Here is an 18,108-nt window from a genome sequence, read left to right on the forward strand (position 1 = left end):
GAAGAGAAAATGTAACTTCATTGTAAGTGTTAGGACATAGCAAGGTTAGAGCTCACTTGTCCTCTGTCAGTGACAAGACTACAGCAACTAAGGAGCAGCAACATAATGCACCAATCCATCATTGCTTGGACAGAGTTGTTGGCCCAAGCTTCATCTAAACCAGTACCACTGTGAGGTTAGCTGAACTGCTTTGGATTATGCATTATACTCCAGGCAGAATGAGCTGGCGACATCTTTTCCCTTTTACACGTAGAACTGGCTATTGGTTCGCTGGGTGCTCATCTGCCCCTTGATGGGTCCTAGTCACAGAGTCAGATTGTGCAGCAGGGAAATTGGCTATCAGGACCTTGTTGACCTATTTATCCATCTATACTTGTCTGCATTAAGTCCATATGCTTCTAATTCTTATCGATTTAAGTGTCTGTCTGAATGGCTCTATGTATATCTGATTCCACCATCTCTTTTAGTAGCGTTCCACTCTCTTTGTAGTAATCTTTCCCCTCAAATCCTTTTTTAAAAATTGTCCTCTCACCTTAACCCTATGCCTTTTTGATTTTGATACCCTGGCCCATGGGAGAAAAATAAAGTTCAGACTCTCTACCCTACTTTATGATTTAATACAAATCTATTGGATCACCAATTAGCCTCCTTCACTCAAAAGGAAACAAACCAGGCTTGCCCAGTCGCTCCACATAACTGAAGTCCCCCAATCTAGACAACTCATCCTGGTGAATCTCCTTTGCTCTGTCTCACATTCTACCTATGGTGTTGTATGCAGAATTGCACACAATACTACAAGTGTATTTTATAAAGTGGCAACATAACTTCACAATTTCCATATTTTTTAATATAAGCCTACCACACGATAGGCTTATTCAGAAAGTCAGAAGGCATGGGATCCAGGGAAGTTTGGCCAAGTGGATTCAGAATTGGCTTGCCTGCAGAAGGCAGAGGGTCTTGGTGGAGGGAGTACATTCGGATTGGAGGGTTGTGACTAGTGGTGTCCCACAAGGATCGGTTCTGGGACCTCTACTTTTTGTGATTTTTATTAACGACCTGGATGTCGGGGTAGAAGGGTGGTTGGCAAGTTTGCAGATGACACAAAAGTTGGTGGTGTTGTGGATAGTGTAGAGGATTGTTGAAGATTGTAGAGAGACATTGATAGGGTGCAGAAGTGGGCTGAGAAGTGGCAGATGGAGTTCAACCCAGAGAAGTGTGAGGTGGTACACTTTGGAAGGACAAACTCCAAGGCAGAGTATAAAGTAAATGGCAGGATACTTGGTAATGTGGAGGAGCAGAGGGATCTGGGGGTACATGTCCACAGATCCCTGAAAGCTGCCTCACAGGTAGATAGGGTAGTTAAGAAAGCTTATGGGGTGTTAGCTTTCATAAGTCAAGGGATAGAGATTAAGAGTTGTGAGGTAATGATGCAGCTCTATAAAACTCTGGTTCGGCCACACTTGGAGTACTGTGTCCAGTTCTGGTTGCCTCACCATAGGAAGGATGTGGAAGCATTGGAAAGGGTACAGAGGAGATTTACGAGGATGCTTCCTGGTTTAGAGAGTATGCATTATGATCAGAGATTAAGGGAGCTAGGGCTTTACTCTTTGGAGAGAAGGAGGATGAGAGGAGACATGATAGAGTTATACAAGGTATTGAGAGGAATAGATTGAGTGGATAGCCAGCGCCTCCTCCCCAGGGCACCACTGCTCAGTACAAGAGGACATGGCTTTAAGGTAAGGGGAGGGAAGTTCAAGGGGGATATTAGAGGAAGGTTTTTTACTCAGAGAGTGGTTGGTGTGTGGAATGCACTGCCTGAGTCAGTGGTGGAGGCAGATACACTAGTGAAATTTAAGAGACTACTAGACAGGTATATGGAGGATTTAAGGTTGGGGGGTTATATGGGAGGCAGGGTTTAAGGGTCAGCATGACATTGTGGGCCGAAGGGCCTGTACTGTGCTGTATTGTTCTATGTTCGATATACAACTCTTCTACATTCCATGCTCTGACAAGCACATCATGTGCTTTCTTCACCCCTCCTTCTACTTCTGCTGCCAATTTTGGGAAGATATGGATTTGAACAGAGGTCCCCATGTCCATCAACGTTCCTAGGATCCTACCATTTACTGTATACGCACCATCTGTCTGCACTCATTGCTCTTCCTGGCAGGTACTCATCTTCCTTCTGTATTTACGGTATGACTACCTTGCTAACATAATTGCGATGACATTTTGCACCTCCCACGTTAATAGCTTGGTTGAGTGTCCACAAATCCTCCTCACCTGGGCTAGGACAGCTGTAGCATTCATATGGTTACTGACAATGGGAACGGCTGTACTTGCTAATGTATTACTGGGCAACAGAGCAAGAGATGCTTGACAAGGTAGGACCATTCATCTTAACTTTTCAAATATCCCACTGCTGTATTTAGATTATTTCCTTTAATTTTTCATCTCACAATATTTAAAAATGCAGACGTAAACAAAGGTGACCAGGTAACTGGGTAATCTAAATGGCCTGGAAAATTTAGGCCTCTTCTCATTGCGCAACAGCACAATGAGAAGAGGTCCAACGAGGTACTTCCTTTCCACAGGTTGACCATAGTTTGTTATCTAACAAGTTTTATCTAGTGCAAGTGGTGGGGTGAAATCAATTGGTGGTTCAGATTAGAGCTGGGAGTTGCTATCAGAGTCACTGCATAACATCTGTAGACAGCAGCCTATGGTCCCCTTCTAGTTCAGCTGTAACTCTTCTTCCTCTTCAGGTCACAATTGCCCCAGTGATGACCCCAGTGCCCAAGCTTAACTTCACTCCTGTTAAATCGAATGCTTCGGAGGAAGAGTTTATAACATCTCTCCTGCTGAACCTCTGACTCTTTTGCTTCTATACTTCACACGGTGCAATTCAACAAATGAAATATTCTACAGTTTAGAGGGTAAAATAAGGAGCTATACAGTACGTAATGCATTTACAGACATCTGGCCTATGTACAGCCCTCAGATCAGTGAGTGTCTGGGAAACAAAGGGGTGGATTTAATGGCTGCTGCAGGGCTGCAGGCATTTTCCGTCAAGTGGGAAATTGGTTGGTGGCAATATCTACAATCTTCAGTTAAATACATTGGTTTGCCTACATGTTGCCCTTGGTTGGCCTGTGTTTCTATTTACATATATTGCTGCACAGCTGCATTTCTGACTTGTGAACTGTTCAGGATATGAACTGGGTATTGCAACCAGAGGGTGTCGAGGTTTAAAGTAGCAAAGACCAGGCCGTAAGGACTCCCAAGACTTTTCTTTCCCCTCCTCTAAAACGCTTCCAAAATCTGTTTCTTTTGGCGGAGTTTTTGGCCTCCGGCCCCAATATTTCAATAGATCCTTTGTGAAACACCCTGGGATGCTCTACTGTGTGAAATTTGAATGCACGTTGCTGTTATTATTGACTGGGATGGGTTTGAATAATTGACTCCTTTCTTTATGTAAGAGAGTCCCCAGGGAGCAGAGAAATGCCACTCCTAGGGCTGCATATCAGTGAATGAGCTGCAGGGAGCCAGGCAATAAGCAACATGTAAAGACTGTGAGCCTGTTGATGCATAATTGATGAACCCTCTCAAATCGTTAAAGGGAAGAAACTCTGACAAACAAAAACATCAATTATTGAGGTAATGGACTGACTAATGTAAAATAAGCTACTGATGACTCTTTGTAATGGTCCCATTTTAACTATTAGAATTGACCGTACAGTCATGGAGCCACTGAAACAGATTTCTTCAAGTTCAGCCCCAGGTCATGTGTCTCATCCAAGCCCTCTCACACACGAACATCTGGGCAGTTTTCTGGCTGCCGTGGACCAAGTTAACTGGCTCTTTATGAGGGTTAGTCATTAGACAGGCCAGTATCCACAAACCTAGGGTTTGCAAAGCTGCTTCCAGGTTTCCCAGCTGGTGGCTGAGACAGCCATGACCCAAGGCTGAACCTGACTGAATTTGTTCCAGTCACTGTCATTGCATGCTGTGAATGCTCAGCTGATTCATTCTGCTCATACAGTGCTGGTGTCGGCAGCCCAAAATTCAAACAACACGGAGAAGATGAGCACAGCCCCTGTGCACGAAGATGCACATATTCTGTGCTCCAAAATTCTGTAATTCCTACTTTCTACTAGCAAATGGTGTTGATTTTTTGCCCACTTTTACGTAGATTCTTAAAGTTTGTTCAAAGGATTCTTACAAGCACAGCCCTAAAAAAATTCTGACAGCATGATGCATCACACTTGCAAAAAATGTTAAAGGAAATCTTATTACTGCATCAAAAACGGGTAGCAAAGAAAGCATTCGTCTGTAACACTCAGGTAAATGATTGCAAACTATAATCCAGGTCAGAGCGTTTTACAACAGAAAATTAGGTAATTATATGGATCCTGAGATCAATGCAGTCAACTTTATTTTCTGCATATTTGATCACCAGCCCTTCATCATCACCCTGAAAAAGTTGGAGGATTCTTACATAACCACAATGTAGGAGTCTCTCCATCTGGTACAGTGTGTCTCAAGATGCCAGCTCATTACAACTTCAAGGCAACTAAAGTCTTGTTTGTGACATTAATATCCCAAGATCCCCTGCTGATTAATCTACACGTATTGTGCCCAGCCAGCTACTTACATCCAAGTGAAATAAGACAAAAATCGGACTAAGTATTTGCTCATGGCAAGAAGGAATAATGACATTCATTCCTATAACTTTTGGCAGAGGTAAGTGTCCATTGGTGTGACACAGCCACGGAAGGAAAGCAAAGTGAATGGGCACCTAGCCAAAGAGGTGAGCATTAAAGGAGTAACTAAAAATCAGTCAAAGAGATGGATTTTTAAAGTCAATACTGTACTAATAGTGGAGAGGGATATTATCTGTTTAGAAAATAAATTCCAAAGTTAAAGGTACTATTTGGGTGTTGGAAGGAACAGGGAGCTTCAGGAAACTGTTAGAGTCTTTGTAGCACCAGAAAACATTTCAAACACTTGGAGGAGCAAGGCTTTGAGGAAAGTTATAGAGAAGATAATTTTTGAACTGAATAGTTAGGGAACCATGAAGCTTAACAAATGGAATTAACTAAGAAGATGCATCTGAATTCTGATAGCAGTGTTTTGGATGATCTGAACTTGGGAGAGGGTGAAGTGCAAGCTAGATGACGGCTGAAATAGTCACTGGCGCTTCCTGAGGAAAATAGGAAAACATTTTCATCCGGGGAGTGGTTGGAATTTGGAACACACTGCTTGAGGGGGTGGTGAGGCTGCTACATTAACAAAGATAAAGCCAACATTGATATTGGGAGAAATGGATAATTTATTTGCTGTACTGTTACTTTTCTGCTAGTTAGAAAGAAGGGACATTTTTGTATATCATAAACACAAGAGATTCTTCAGATGCTGGAAATCTTGGGCAACATAGAAAAAATGCTGGGGGAAATCAGCAAGTCAGGCAACATAACAGCAAATCGTAAACACAAGGGGTACTGCAGATGCTGGAAATCTTGTCTATTACAAATTCTGACTGTTTTTTTCCCCTCCATAACTTGCTGAGTTTCTCTGGTGTTCAGTGTGTGTGGCTCACATTTTTGTACGTATGTAGTGCTTTGAAAATGGAAGTTGAAATGAGCAGATATTTTCACCTATCACACTTAGGCCCATGTTTAGTGGGCAATGGGAGAGGGAGGTGAAGCCTATTTTTCTCATTAACTCTATTGTTGTCGTACTGTTTTTAATAAAACTCTTGAGCTACAGACCTCAATCAGCTTCTTCAAGCGTGACCTGTTATGTTTTCAAACACATACCTGCACATTAAAAATGCCATCTCCATCCGCATCGTCGTCACAAGCATCACCTGCTCCATCACCATCAGCATCTTCTTGCCCAGAATTAGGAACAAATATGCAGTTATCCTGAGGTGAAGAAAAGATCAGGAAAAAAACACATTTTATTAAACTCTCTACCTTTAAGTTTTTGGGAATGTTTGACCTCTGAATGGAGAAAGGAACACAAATCATTCACTATTAAAATGTTTCCAGTTTGGAGTTCGGTTTTTTTCATTCCATTCCTACTACCTCATCATCCATATATATTGCAATTTACAAACTTGTTTTCAGGTGGATGCTTGATTAAAAACATCTGGAGGGGTTTATGTCAAATATCGCATAAATCAAAGAGCTGGAAGGGATAGGCAATAAAAATCGTGCAAAATGTTAATTTTGAGGTACTCCCATCGATTTTCAGAACCTAAGCACTTTTGGCTGTTGGACTTGGATGCCAGCCAGAAGAACTTACAGTTCCAGCATGTAGCCTTTAGTAATGTTTAAATGTTTGTACCTATTTCCCAGACTACAGCTTGTGCCTGCTGGGATAAGTTAGATCCAAACAAACACGTGTTCAACGCAGGCCAGACAGAGTACAAGTAGATGGGCTTAGCCTAACATGCAGTGAGAGGGAAGTTGACCATCCTTTGCTAAATCCGAATGTTGTACTTCTCTTGAAGTTATGAGAGAAGTCTTTGATTGCGCTAACTTCCATTTTGGTTTCCAAAAAAACACACTTGCGTGCCATCTGCTAGATCTGCAGCAGTTAAACGAGTAAAAAATAACTGGAAGGGAAACTTGTGATACCATGCTCTATTTTTATTGCAAATATGTCATCTCATTCCAAGGGAAGGGGGCCCTGTGAACAGAAGGTTCACGTACTCTTGCTTCCTCCAAGTTGCCACCTTGCATAGTATCGAAAGAGATAATACTGGGTGTTATCTGTTTAACAACTCAGCCAGCATTGTGGATAGAGACACAGAGTTAATATTTGAGATCAGATTAATAGTTTATAAGCAAATACAGGAAAGTAATTGAGATGCAGTTGGGGATGGAAATGGTGGCATAATGGTGCAAAGAGTAAGGGGGCAAGTAAGGGAAGAGATGGCTAGTCAAGTGAAAATATGATTGGCAGCATTACCAGCCATCACTATCCAAAAACGGGGGGAATCTTTAATGATCTAAAGTTGTTCATCTCAAAGATGAGCATCAAATATTTCTTCTTCTTTGAGTTTATACTTCCCTTCAGAGTGCCATAGTTCCACATTCATAAAACTAAATAAATGTTACATTGAACTACATACACATGAGATTCTGCAGATGCTGGAAATCTTGAACAACATAGACAGAATGCTGGAGGAACTCAAAGTCCTAAAACATGAGACATAGGAGCAGAATTAGGCCATTTGGCCCATTGAGTTTTGCTCTGTCATTCTATCATGGCTGATTTATTATGCCTCTCAACCCCATTCTGCCTTCTCCCCATGACCTTTGACTCCTTACTAATCAAGGAGCTATCAACCTTCACTTTAAGAAATTCCTCCTCACCTCTGTTATAAGTGGACATCACTCTATTCTGAGGCTGTGCCCTCTGGTCCTAGACTCTCCCACTAATGGAAACATCCAATCTCTCTAGGCCTTTCTCTATTTCTAGAGCTGTCTCTATTTCCTGAGGAGACTGAGGTCCTTTAACATCTGCCGGACGATGCTGAGGATGATCTACGAGGCTGTGGTGGCCAGTGCTATCATGTTTGCTGTTGTGTGCTGGGGCAGCAGGCTGAGGGTAGCAGACACCAACAGAATCAACAAACTCATTTGTAAGGCCAGTGATGTTGTGGGGGTGGAACTGGACTCTCTGATGGTGGTGTCTGAAAAGAGGATGCTGTCCAAGTTGTTTGCCATCTTGGACAATGACTCCTATCCACTCCATAATGTACTGGTTAGGCACAGGAGTACATTCAGCCAGACTCATTCCACCGAGATGTAACACTGAGCGTCATAGGAAGTCATTCCTGCCTGTGGCCATCAAACTTTACAACTCCTCCCTCAGAGTGTCAGACACCCTGAGCCAATAGGCTGGTCCTGGACTTATTTCCACTTGGCAAGATTAATTTATTATTTAATTATTTATGGTTTTTTATTGCTATATTTCTTCACTATTCTTGGTTGGTGCGGCTGTAACGAAATCCAATTTCCCTCGGGATCAATAAAGTATGTCTGTCTGTCTGTCTGTTCTTTCAATATTCAATAGCTTTCAATGGGATCCCCTGACATTCTTCTAAACTCCAGTGAGTATAAAGCCAGACTCATCAAACATTTCCCATACGTTAACCCATTCGCTTTGGGGATAATTCTTGTGAATGTCCTCTGGGCCCTCTCGAATGCTAACACATCCTTATTTAAGGAGCCCAAAACAGCTCACAATACTCCAAGTGGGATCTGAGCAAAGCCTTATAAAGCCTCTATGCTTTTATATTCTAGTCCACTGGGAATGAATCCTAATATTGTATCTGTCTTCCTTACTAATGACTCAACCTATAAGTCAACCTGCACAAGGACTTTCAATTCCCTTTCCCTTTTGAATTTTCTCCCTGTTTAGAAATTCTTCGATTCCTTATACCAAAGTACATGAGCATAAACTTCCTTATTTTATATTCCATCTGCCACTTCTTTGCCCATTTTCCTAATTTGTGCAAATCCTTCTGCAGATTCCCCGCTTTCTCAATACTACCTACATCTCCAGCTGAAAACTTCACCACAAAACCAATTTTGTCATCCAAATCATTAACAAGAAGTGGTCCCAACACCGACCCCTGTGGAACAGCACTAGTCACCAGCAGCCAACCAGAAAAAGCCCCCTTTATTCCCACTCTTTGCCTCCTGCCAGTCAGCCGATCTTCTATCCATGCTAGTATCTTCTCTGCAATACTATGAGCAGCCTGTTTAACAACCTCATGTGGGGCATCCTGTCAAAGGCCTTCTGAAAATCCAAGATAACAACATACATCGACTCTCCTTTGTCTATCTTGCCTGTTATTTTCTCAAAGAATTCCTATAGACTTGTGAGGAAAGATTTATCCTTAAGAAAACCATACTGATTTTAACCTATTTCATTGTGTGCCTCCAAGTATCCCGAAATCTTATCCTTAATAAAGGTCTCCATTATCTTTCCAACCACTGAAGTCAGACTAACTGGCTTATGGCTTCCCAACTTTTGCCTCCCTCTCTTCTTAAAGAGTGGAGTGACCTTTGCAATTTCCAGTCCTCCGGATCCATTTCAGAATCCAGTGCTTCTTGAAAGATCATTACTAACGCTTCCACAATCTCTTCAGCTACCTCTCTCAGAATCCTGGGGTGTAGTCCATCTGGTCCAGCTGATGCATCTGCCATCAGATCTTTCAGTTTCTCAGACACCTTCTCCCTAGTAATAGTAACTACACTCACCTCTGCCCTTTGACACTCTTGATTTCCTGGCAGACTGCTGGTGAGAAATGAAATGGCAGACAAACTTAATAAATATTTTGCGTTAATTTTCACTGTCCAAGACACTAGCAGAGTGCCAGAACTTTGAGAATGGGGTTGAGAGGAATGATAAATCATCCATGATAGAAATGCAGAACAGACTCAATGGGCTGAATGGCCTACTTCTGCTCCTATGTTTTATGGTTTTACAATACAATCGATATTTCAGGCTGAACCCTGTTATGTTTCGTATCTTCAAAACATTAAGCTAACTAAAAGGAAAAGATGGAGAGTCTGAAATGCAAGTAGTTGTAGTTTGTTCTTTAAGCGAGGCATGCATATATCATTTAGTAGCATGATGACCTGTGCCATTCACATATTTTTGTATAGAACCCATAATGAATTATATAAACAACAAAGTGTGCTTAATCAAACAATATATTTACTAGATTACTTAAATATTACTGAAATATTAAATGCACAACAAAACCCTTCATCTGATCCTGATAAAGTGTTTTGGAGCGAAACATCAACTGTTTATTCCCCTCCGTAGCTTCTGCCTGACTTGCAGAGTTCCTCCAGAATTTTGTGTGTGTTACACATTCTGGTTACTTTGTGTAGAACAAGTTTTCATAAAGTTGCTAGTCTGTTCTTCGTGATCAAAATTTCAACCCAAACCTCAAGATCTCCTGGGACTGAGGAAATTTTTTTGAGAACAGGAGAAATTTGGAATTCCTGCCTTTCAGAGCTGACTAACCTCTAGGTCTTTTACCTTAGCCAAAGCGTTGGGTAATCGAGCATATACCGGGATCGAGCACCTTCTTAGATTGGGTGAGGTCCAGTGGAAATGGAAGGCAGTAGTAATTTCCCCTCAGCCTATTTGGGCCCACCTTGGATTCAGCTCCACTTTAGGACAAATGCAACCATGACAATGAGCTAAGCTTGGAATTTGCTTGTGGCCAGCTGTTCTCATCAGCAGTGTCAGGCACTTGAACTTCTAATTCTGTCCCACGAACAACTCATTTCCTGCAAATTTATTTTGATTCACACGTATTTTAAATGGAAACTGCCTTGCAGCTGACTTGCCTTCATATTTGATATCCGGACACATGTACAACAGGGGGAAAAATACTGGAAAGCTACCAAATAAATGAGGAGAGGCTGTAAGGTGAAACAGGAAACATCTCATGATAATTTGATGCTAAATATTCATTAGAAACTTCATCAAAGTCTTTTCAGTTCTGAGTCAGCTTCACACTGACTGGCTTTGCAGAATTCCATATGCTCCACAACCGGGCAGAGTGCACGCTCAGTGCGTCTTTGTCCTCGTGAGTGAATCCCATCCACACTGGAACAGAACATGAGGAGTTTGCTAACCTCTCTGCAGCTCATATCAGGGCATCTGAGCTCCTGGTCAGGATATCCGTCAATGTCAGTATCTTTGCCACAGATGTAGCCGTTTCCAGCCCAACCAATTCCACACTACAGAGAGACACAAAGGAACAATATGCAGTCTGTTACACACGTGGCCAAAGACTAGATAACCAGATAAGCCAAACATACAGAATCATGAATAAGGTACTGTATCAGGACTATAAGTGAAGTTACTGTGGTGTTCAGGACCAGAGGGCATAGCCTCAGAGTAGAAGGATGTCCCTTTAAAACGGAGATGAGAAGCAGTTTCTTTAACCAAAGGGTGGTAAATCTGTGGAAATCGTTGTCGCAGACATCTGTGGAGGTTAAATTATTGGGTATTTATATTTAAAGCAGAGGTTGATAGGTTCTTGACTCGTGAGGGTGTCAAAGGTCACAGGGAGAAGGCAAGGGAATGTGCTTGAGAGGGATACTAAATCAGTCATGATGGAATGGTGGAGATTTGAAGGACCAAATGACCCAATTCTGCACCGATGTCCTTTGGCTTTATGGTGTTACGAGTGGATAGGATAAAGAATGACTGGCAGAGGGAAATATGAAGATTCAATTGTGGACTTTTAATGATAATTGGAAATATGTAGGAAAGAAACTAATTGCAGAGATTTGGGGAAAGAAATGGGAGTCAGCTGGAAATGGAGTCATTCTTGTGGGAGAAAGTTGACATTGATTGGTCTTCCAAAGAGCTAGCACAGACATGATGGGCTGACAGACTTCCCTCTGTACTTTACTATTCAATAATTCTATGCATTGAAATCCAGTGGTGCCGTGAATTAAGGCAGTGTCTTGGTGAACCATAAGCAATAGTAAATGATTTCTTAGGCCCAAAGCCAAGACATGGACTAGATGGGCCAAAGGGCCTGTTTCTATGCTGTACTTCTCTATGACTCTGTGGTGCAAAAATCACCCAGAGACCCCATTCCTGACACGTATTGACAGAGGTCCGCATTGTAGATATTGGATGAGAGGGCAGTGAGTTGAATTGAGATGCTTCCTCCGGTACGATAGCATATAACTTCTAACAGACCTGGAGAAAATGGCAAGGGACAATCAATTCACATTAAGCAATAATTCAATGGGATGTTAATGTTTCAGGACGATGGAGAGGAATGGAGAAGAGAAGTAAAATATCTGGACAGAAAGATGCAACCTTGCTACTAATGAAATAAGTTAGTGTCTTTCTCGTTTCATATTATATGCTCAGAACAAATATTGCTAATTCGTAATTTTTATATTGAATATGGTGGATGTAAGTTTGTGCGTAGCATGCCTTAAGAAGCCAGAATAAAATGTACTTTAAGCATCTAAGAAACCAGATCAATCTTGTTGTAAACACAAGAGCTTCTGCAGGTGCTGGAAATCCAGACTAACACACAGAGTGCAAAATGCAGGAGGCACTCAACAGCTCAGGCAGTATCTGTGGAAAGGAATAAAGAGTTGTCGTTTGGGTCAAGACCCTTCATCAGGGTCTCTGCCTGAAACATCAATTCTTCATTCCTTTCCAAAAAGAAAATACTGCTGAGTTCCTCCAGCATTTTCTGTGTCGCTCTGGTTGTGCAGAGTTTACTTTGAAGGTGCATCATTCAGTCCCTAATACGGAATGTGTGACTAAACATTTGTTGTACAGTTGTCACAGAAAACTCTGGGAATAAATTGGCTGATAATTTTCTTCAGTCCCAAAGGGTTGCCTGCAATAACATTGTATTGTTTGATCTTTCTGTGGTATTGAATTAATTAAAATCAATGGATTAGTCACTGATGCAGCATGTGTCTTCCACACAACAGCAAGCATCTTTTTTGTGGACTCAATCCAAGGCATTTAATTTCCCAAGTCTTTGAAACATCCTCTGATTTCCCTGAATTCACAGAGGACCAAAGCATCCAATTACAATTAAAAAGGAACCGGATGGTTTAGTCATGATAAAGTCATGGGGTGCTTTTTGTCCCTGTTCTTACTTATTCTGCCAGCTCGTGGCACACAACAGCATATGACGTCTGCTTTGTAAACTCACAATACAAGAAATGATTCCATCTCTTTCCAGAAAGCACTGTGCGTTAGCGTGGCAGGGGTTCAGCAGTTTGTTGTTACAGCTCTTCTGAGGTCTGCAGCCTCTCACTTGGTCGCCTACGTACCCGCTCTGACAGTCTCCACATTGGTATGATCCCTAGAGCAATCGGCAGAGATATTAGAAAGGTAGCTGGCAAGCTGATTGGAGTAAGCCAACACCAAAAGCAAAATACTGGGGGTGGTGAAAATCCTAAAACAACGTGTGCCGGAAATAGTTGGGGGCCACATTGGAGAGAAAGAGTTAGTATATCAGCAATATGTCAGGAGTGGAAAAATATTAGAAATAAAACATCATGGTGAGGAATACAAGAAAGAGTTCAGAGGAGATTTATGAAGATGTTGCCAGGGCTTGAGGGATTGAGTAATGGAGAGAGGTTGATCAGGAGAGTAGGAGGATGAGGGGTGATCTTATAGAGGTGTATAGAATCATGAAAGGCGTAGATAGGGTTAATGTGCACAGCTATCCCAACCCCCACCCCCCCACCACCACACTCAAGGTTGGGAAATTAAGAATTAGAGGGCGTAGGTTTAAGGTGAGAGGGAGGAGATTTATTAAGAACAAGAGCAATTTTTTCACTCCGCAGGTACATAGTGTATGGAATGAGAGGAAGTGGCAAAGGCTGATTTATTGTTCACTGCCCATTGCATTGGCAAATCTATTCTGGTCAGTCGGTGAAAGAGAGAGTTACAACACAGTAGGAAGTGACAAAAAGGGACAGAAAGGCAAATGGCACAGGATGTACAACACAAGCAAGATTACAAAAGAACACGAAATGGATGGAAGACAGGACGTAATGGACAGAGGCGTTACCATGGTGTTGATACACTGGGAATTGGGAGCACAGCCTCCGTTCCTTCCATCACTACATTCGTCTATATCGACGCAGACCTGTTCAAGGACATTTCAGTTTGGTTAGTTATACAGCTAATGAAATTTATATCCCAGACCTTCTGACCTGCTTTAATGTGCTCAATGAGATTTTTGCTATTTAGACTGTGAGCGAACAAGGGAGCAAGACCCTTAGAGGTCTGTGATGAGCCTGATTTTATTTTATTTAGAGATACAGTGTGAAACCCTTTCCAGCCCAATGAGCTGCATCACCCAGCAACCCACCTATTTAATGTTAGCCTAATCACAGGACAATTTACAGTGACTAATTAACTAATTTGGACTGTGGGAGGAAACTGGAGCAAAGCCATGCTCTCACATGAAGGGCATACAGACTCCATTACAGATGGCATTGGAACTGAACTCCGAATGCCCTGAGCTGCAGTAGCGTTACACTATGGTTAATTGGTTCGCTACTCTGAGTCTTTTTGTTGCTATTGATATGAGCAACTTTTAAAATATTTTTGCATGAAGCGATAATGTTCTTCCATGCTATTTACAGTGTCCTGAGTGTAATCGGAAACAAGAAGATTGAACTGAGGAAAGAAACAAATGGGAAAAGTACATAATCTCTCCCGGGGCACTGGCCACGTCTCCAAGGAAACAACAGGATGAGCCAATAGCAAATGTAGTGCTTTTGAGATCAGTGATAGAAATTTATAAAAAGGGAAGAGCCTGTTGAATTCTGATAAGCAGCCAAATAATTCACTAGTATCTCCCGGAGATGTTGTGTTCTACCTGCATAAACTACATTATTTGAATGTGTTCTACATGGTTGACTTTTATGGCCCATTAATGTAAGCTGGCCACTCAGCTGTCAATAAACAAAGGTGCCAAGTGCTGCCAATGTGGCTTTGTTCACAGCATAACTACATATAAATAAACAAAGCCCGTTGCAATTAATAGTTAGAGGCTGATACAAAATAAACTGTAGGGTTAGAGTACCTGAATTTGAAGACATAGCAGTTCAAATAATTTCAATTTTACTCTCTCTTTACCTTAACCTCCCTCCTTCTTAATACGCCTTTCCAAATCTTGTCACCTGTGCTCTTTGATCATCCAAGTGGTATTGTGTTGGTGCTGACTGTATATACTTTATAATAAATTTACTTCGAACGTTCGTTCTTCCATTATCTGATTCCTCGTATCATCTACTAGCCTCTGTTTCTCCCTTTCCCCTCCTCTCTCCCAGCTGCCTATTATTTTCTCCTGCTTCTGTTTCTGCTTATCACTGACCAACGTCTCTCTCGGCCCTCCCTGTATGGTGGCCAGGTCTCAGATCCTGAGGGTCCATCCCTAGGTTGTCCTGACGACTTATCCTGTCACCATTTCAGCTGTTTCTAAATGCCCCTGATAATCAGGAACATAAAAGCAGTTAAAAAAGCTGTAAGTATATTAAAACCCATTTCTGAATGCATTTGACTGATACGGTTTGTTCAACATATTGAAATTAAATAAAATGAAGAAATCAAACCACACGCTTTCCTTTACCCCTTCCATCCAGATCAGCGACCCTCATACCATCTTAGATATGGGGAACAACGGTGGCACAACACTTTACAGTACCAGTAACCCAGGTTCAATTCCTGCCACTGTCTGTAAAGAGTTTGTACATTCTCCCCATAACCGCATGGGTTTCCTCCCACAGTCCAAAGGCACACAGGTTGGAAGGCTAATTAGTCGTGGTAAATTGTCCTGTGATTAGACTAGGGTTAAATCAGGGGTTGCTGGGCGGCATGGCTGGAAATAAGTACATAAATGTTACAACCATGGCTGGGGTAAAGTTGGGAGATGCGATACAAAGTTCAAAGTAAATTTATTATCAAAGTACGTATATAACACTATATACCACCCTGAGGTTTATTTTCCGGCAGGTAACTGGATGCTCCAGGCCTGTCCTTGGTGCAGAACCCAGCCACAGAGTTCTTGAATTCTGCTCTGCAGTGTGCAAACATGGAAGTCAAGATCTTACTGTCTCATGACGAGGAGCTTGCTGATGCCTTTGGCAAAAGCCTTTGCTTCTAGGCAAGGTGGTGGATCTGTGCAATTCATTGCCACAGGCAGCTGTGGAGGCCAAGTCTGCGTGTACATTTAAGGCAGAGGTTGACAGATTTTCTGTTGGTCAGAGCACGAAGGAACATGGGGGAAGGCTGGAGACGGGGGCTGAGAGGAAAGAAGGATCAGCCATGATGAAATGGCGCAGCAGATTCGATGGGCCAAATGGTCTAATTCTGCTCCTATGTCTTATGCTGTTATGGGGTTTGTGCAGTGTCTAATGTTTACCTGTTTATTTAACCTTGCGTACTCCAATCCCACCCCTTGAACACTCCCACCAGTGTAGCCTGCTGGACAGTCCTCACACTTGTACCCGGGGACGGTGTTCACACAGCGAACTCCAGCAGAACATGGGCTTATCTGACACTAAATGGGGAAAGTTACAAAAAACAAACCATTAGGCACAAGTCAAGAATGAAAACATTTGTGAATAAAGAGTTAGGAAAAGAAACAAGAATCTGTGATTCTCAATTAATTATAATCAAAAGTCAAAAAGTGAGAAGAAAATGACCATAGCTACTTTGCGGTTGTAATTTACCTCATCCTCATCAGCGCATCGAATGCCATCGCCTACAAACCCTCTCGGACACGGTCCGCACCGAAATCCATCCCGGGTCTCGATACACTTCACTCCACGGAAACAGGACTTAGCAGTACAGCGTGGCTTAGGGATGGTGGGGACCACGAGACGATTGAGCTCTTCCAGGTCAGTTAGTCCGATATCTAGAATATGAGATGGGGCGTAAAGTAAAAGGGATGTATGGCAACACTTAAATATCGTAAGTGTTAATTTTGTACCTGTAAACCACAACTAAAGAGTCATTCCATTTAGACTCAGTTGATACTTCATCGCGTATACCTGTACACTTGCATCCTTCAAGATCTACTACACATCAAGATTGTGGCTGGTCTCGTACCTCAGTTCTATTTCCCAGCACCATCCCCATATTCCCATGGTTCCATAGAACTATTCTTAGATTCCATAGAACCTATTCCTAGATTCCAAGATTATTGATCTCTTTTTTAAATTAACTCAGCAACCCAGGGTTTAGATTTCCAAAGTGTCACCAACCATTGGATAAAGAAATTTCTCCTCCTTCTTGCCGGATTGTGATTGGTTTCCGAGGCCTCAATCCTTGTGATTTTTATCATTGACATGGATGAAGTGGAAGGGTAGGTTAGTAAGTCTGCAGCTGACGTGAAGGTTGCTGATGTTGTGGATAGTGTGGAAGGTTGCCATAAGTTACAAAGTTACAACAGGCCACTGCTAGGAAGTAGAGCTGGGCGAAGGAGTGGCAGATGAAGTTCCATCCGGAAAAGTGTGAAATGATCGGTTCTGGAAGGTCACACTTGAAGGCAGAGTACAAGGTTAATGGCAGGATTCTTACCAGTGTGGAGAAACAGATCTTGGAATCCACATCTTTATATCCCTCAAAGTTTCTGCACAAGTTGATAGGGTGGTTAACAGTTAAAAAAAAAGGTTAACCCTTTATTGGTTGGGGATTGAGTTCAAGGGCTTTGAGGTAATGTTGCAGCTCTTAAAACTCTGATTAGACCATACTTAGAATATTGAGTTCATTTCTGGTCACCTCATTATAGGAAGGATGTGGAAGCTTTACAGATGGTGCAGAGGAGATTTATCAGGATGCTATCTGGTTTAGAGAGCATGTCGTATGAGGAATGTTTGAGCGAGCTAAGGCTTTTCTCTTTGGAGTGAAGGAGGACAAGAGGTGACTTGATAGAAGTGTGTAATATGATAAGAAGCAAAGATAGTATGGATAGCTAGTACCATTTTTTACCCCATGGCAGCAATGTTGAATACAGGGGGGCATAATTTTAAGGTGATTGGAGAAAAGTATAGTGAAGGATGTCAGAGGTTGTTAGTTTACATGAAGAGTGGTAAGTGTATGGAATGCACTGACAGGGGTGGTAGTAGTGGCAGACACAGCAGGGACGTTGAAGAGATTCATAGATAGGAATATGGATAAATGAAAAATGGAGGACTATGTGGATGGGAGCGGTTAGACTGATCTTAGAGTAGGTTAAAAGGTAAGCACCTCATTGTGGGCTGAAGGATCTGTTCTATGTTCTGTGTTTAACTGGAGGAAACATCATCCTTGCATCCAATTTGTTGAGGCTGTTAGAACTTTAAGTTTCTCCTCTCATTCTCCAAATCTCTGGAGTATACTGATCTAATCAACTCAATTTTTCATTATGGGGCAATTCTACCATACCTGGAAACAGTACTATTTGTACTATTTTTTTAACCCTGCCTTTGGATGTTGTTCAAAATTTAATGCAGTATTGCCTGATATCTCCTGAAAAAATGTTTTATGGGAATGTTTACTGAATTTGCATTTTAATAC

At 41.9% G+C, this 18,108-nt stretch overlaps 1 protein-coding gene across 1 annotated transcript in view; it reads right to left on the minus strand.

The window, feature by feature from the left end:
* The window catches only part of thbs4a (thrombospondin 4a), a 151,573-nt gene that overhangs the window by 50,149 nt on the left and 83,316 nt on the right, over nt 1-18,108 (minus strand). Inside the window, exons 7-12 of the mRNA XM_073048211.1 lie at nt 16,281-16,465; nt 15,971-16,108; nt 13,610-13,687; nt 12,743-12,895; nt 10,677-10,781; nt 5,820-5,927 (exon numbers count right to left, since the gene is read on the minus strand). Of these exons, the coding sequence (XP_072904312.1) occupies nt 5,820-5,927; nt 10,677-10,781; nt 12,743-12,895; nt 13,610-13,687; nt 15,971-16,108; nt 16,281-16,465 (767 nt within the window). The remainder of the gene's footprint in view (nt 1-5,819; nt 5,928-10,676; nt 10,782-12,742; nt 12,896-13,609; nt 13,688-15,970; nt 16,109-16,280; nt 16,466-18,108) is intronic.

Source organism: Hemitrygon akajei, chromosome 6 (assembly GCF_048418815.1).
Source record: "Hemitrygon akajei chromosome 6, sHemAka1.3, whole genome shotgun sequence".
In the NCBI taxonomy this organism is placed as follows: domain Eukaryota; kingdom Metazoa; phylum Chordata; class Chondrichthyes; order Myliobatiformes; family Dasyatidae; genus Hemitrygon; species Hemitrygon akajei.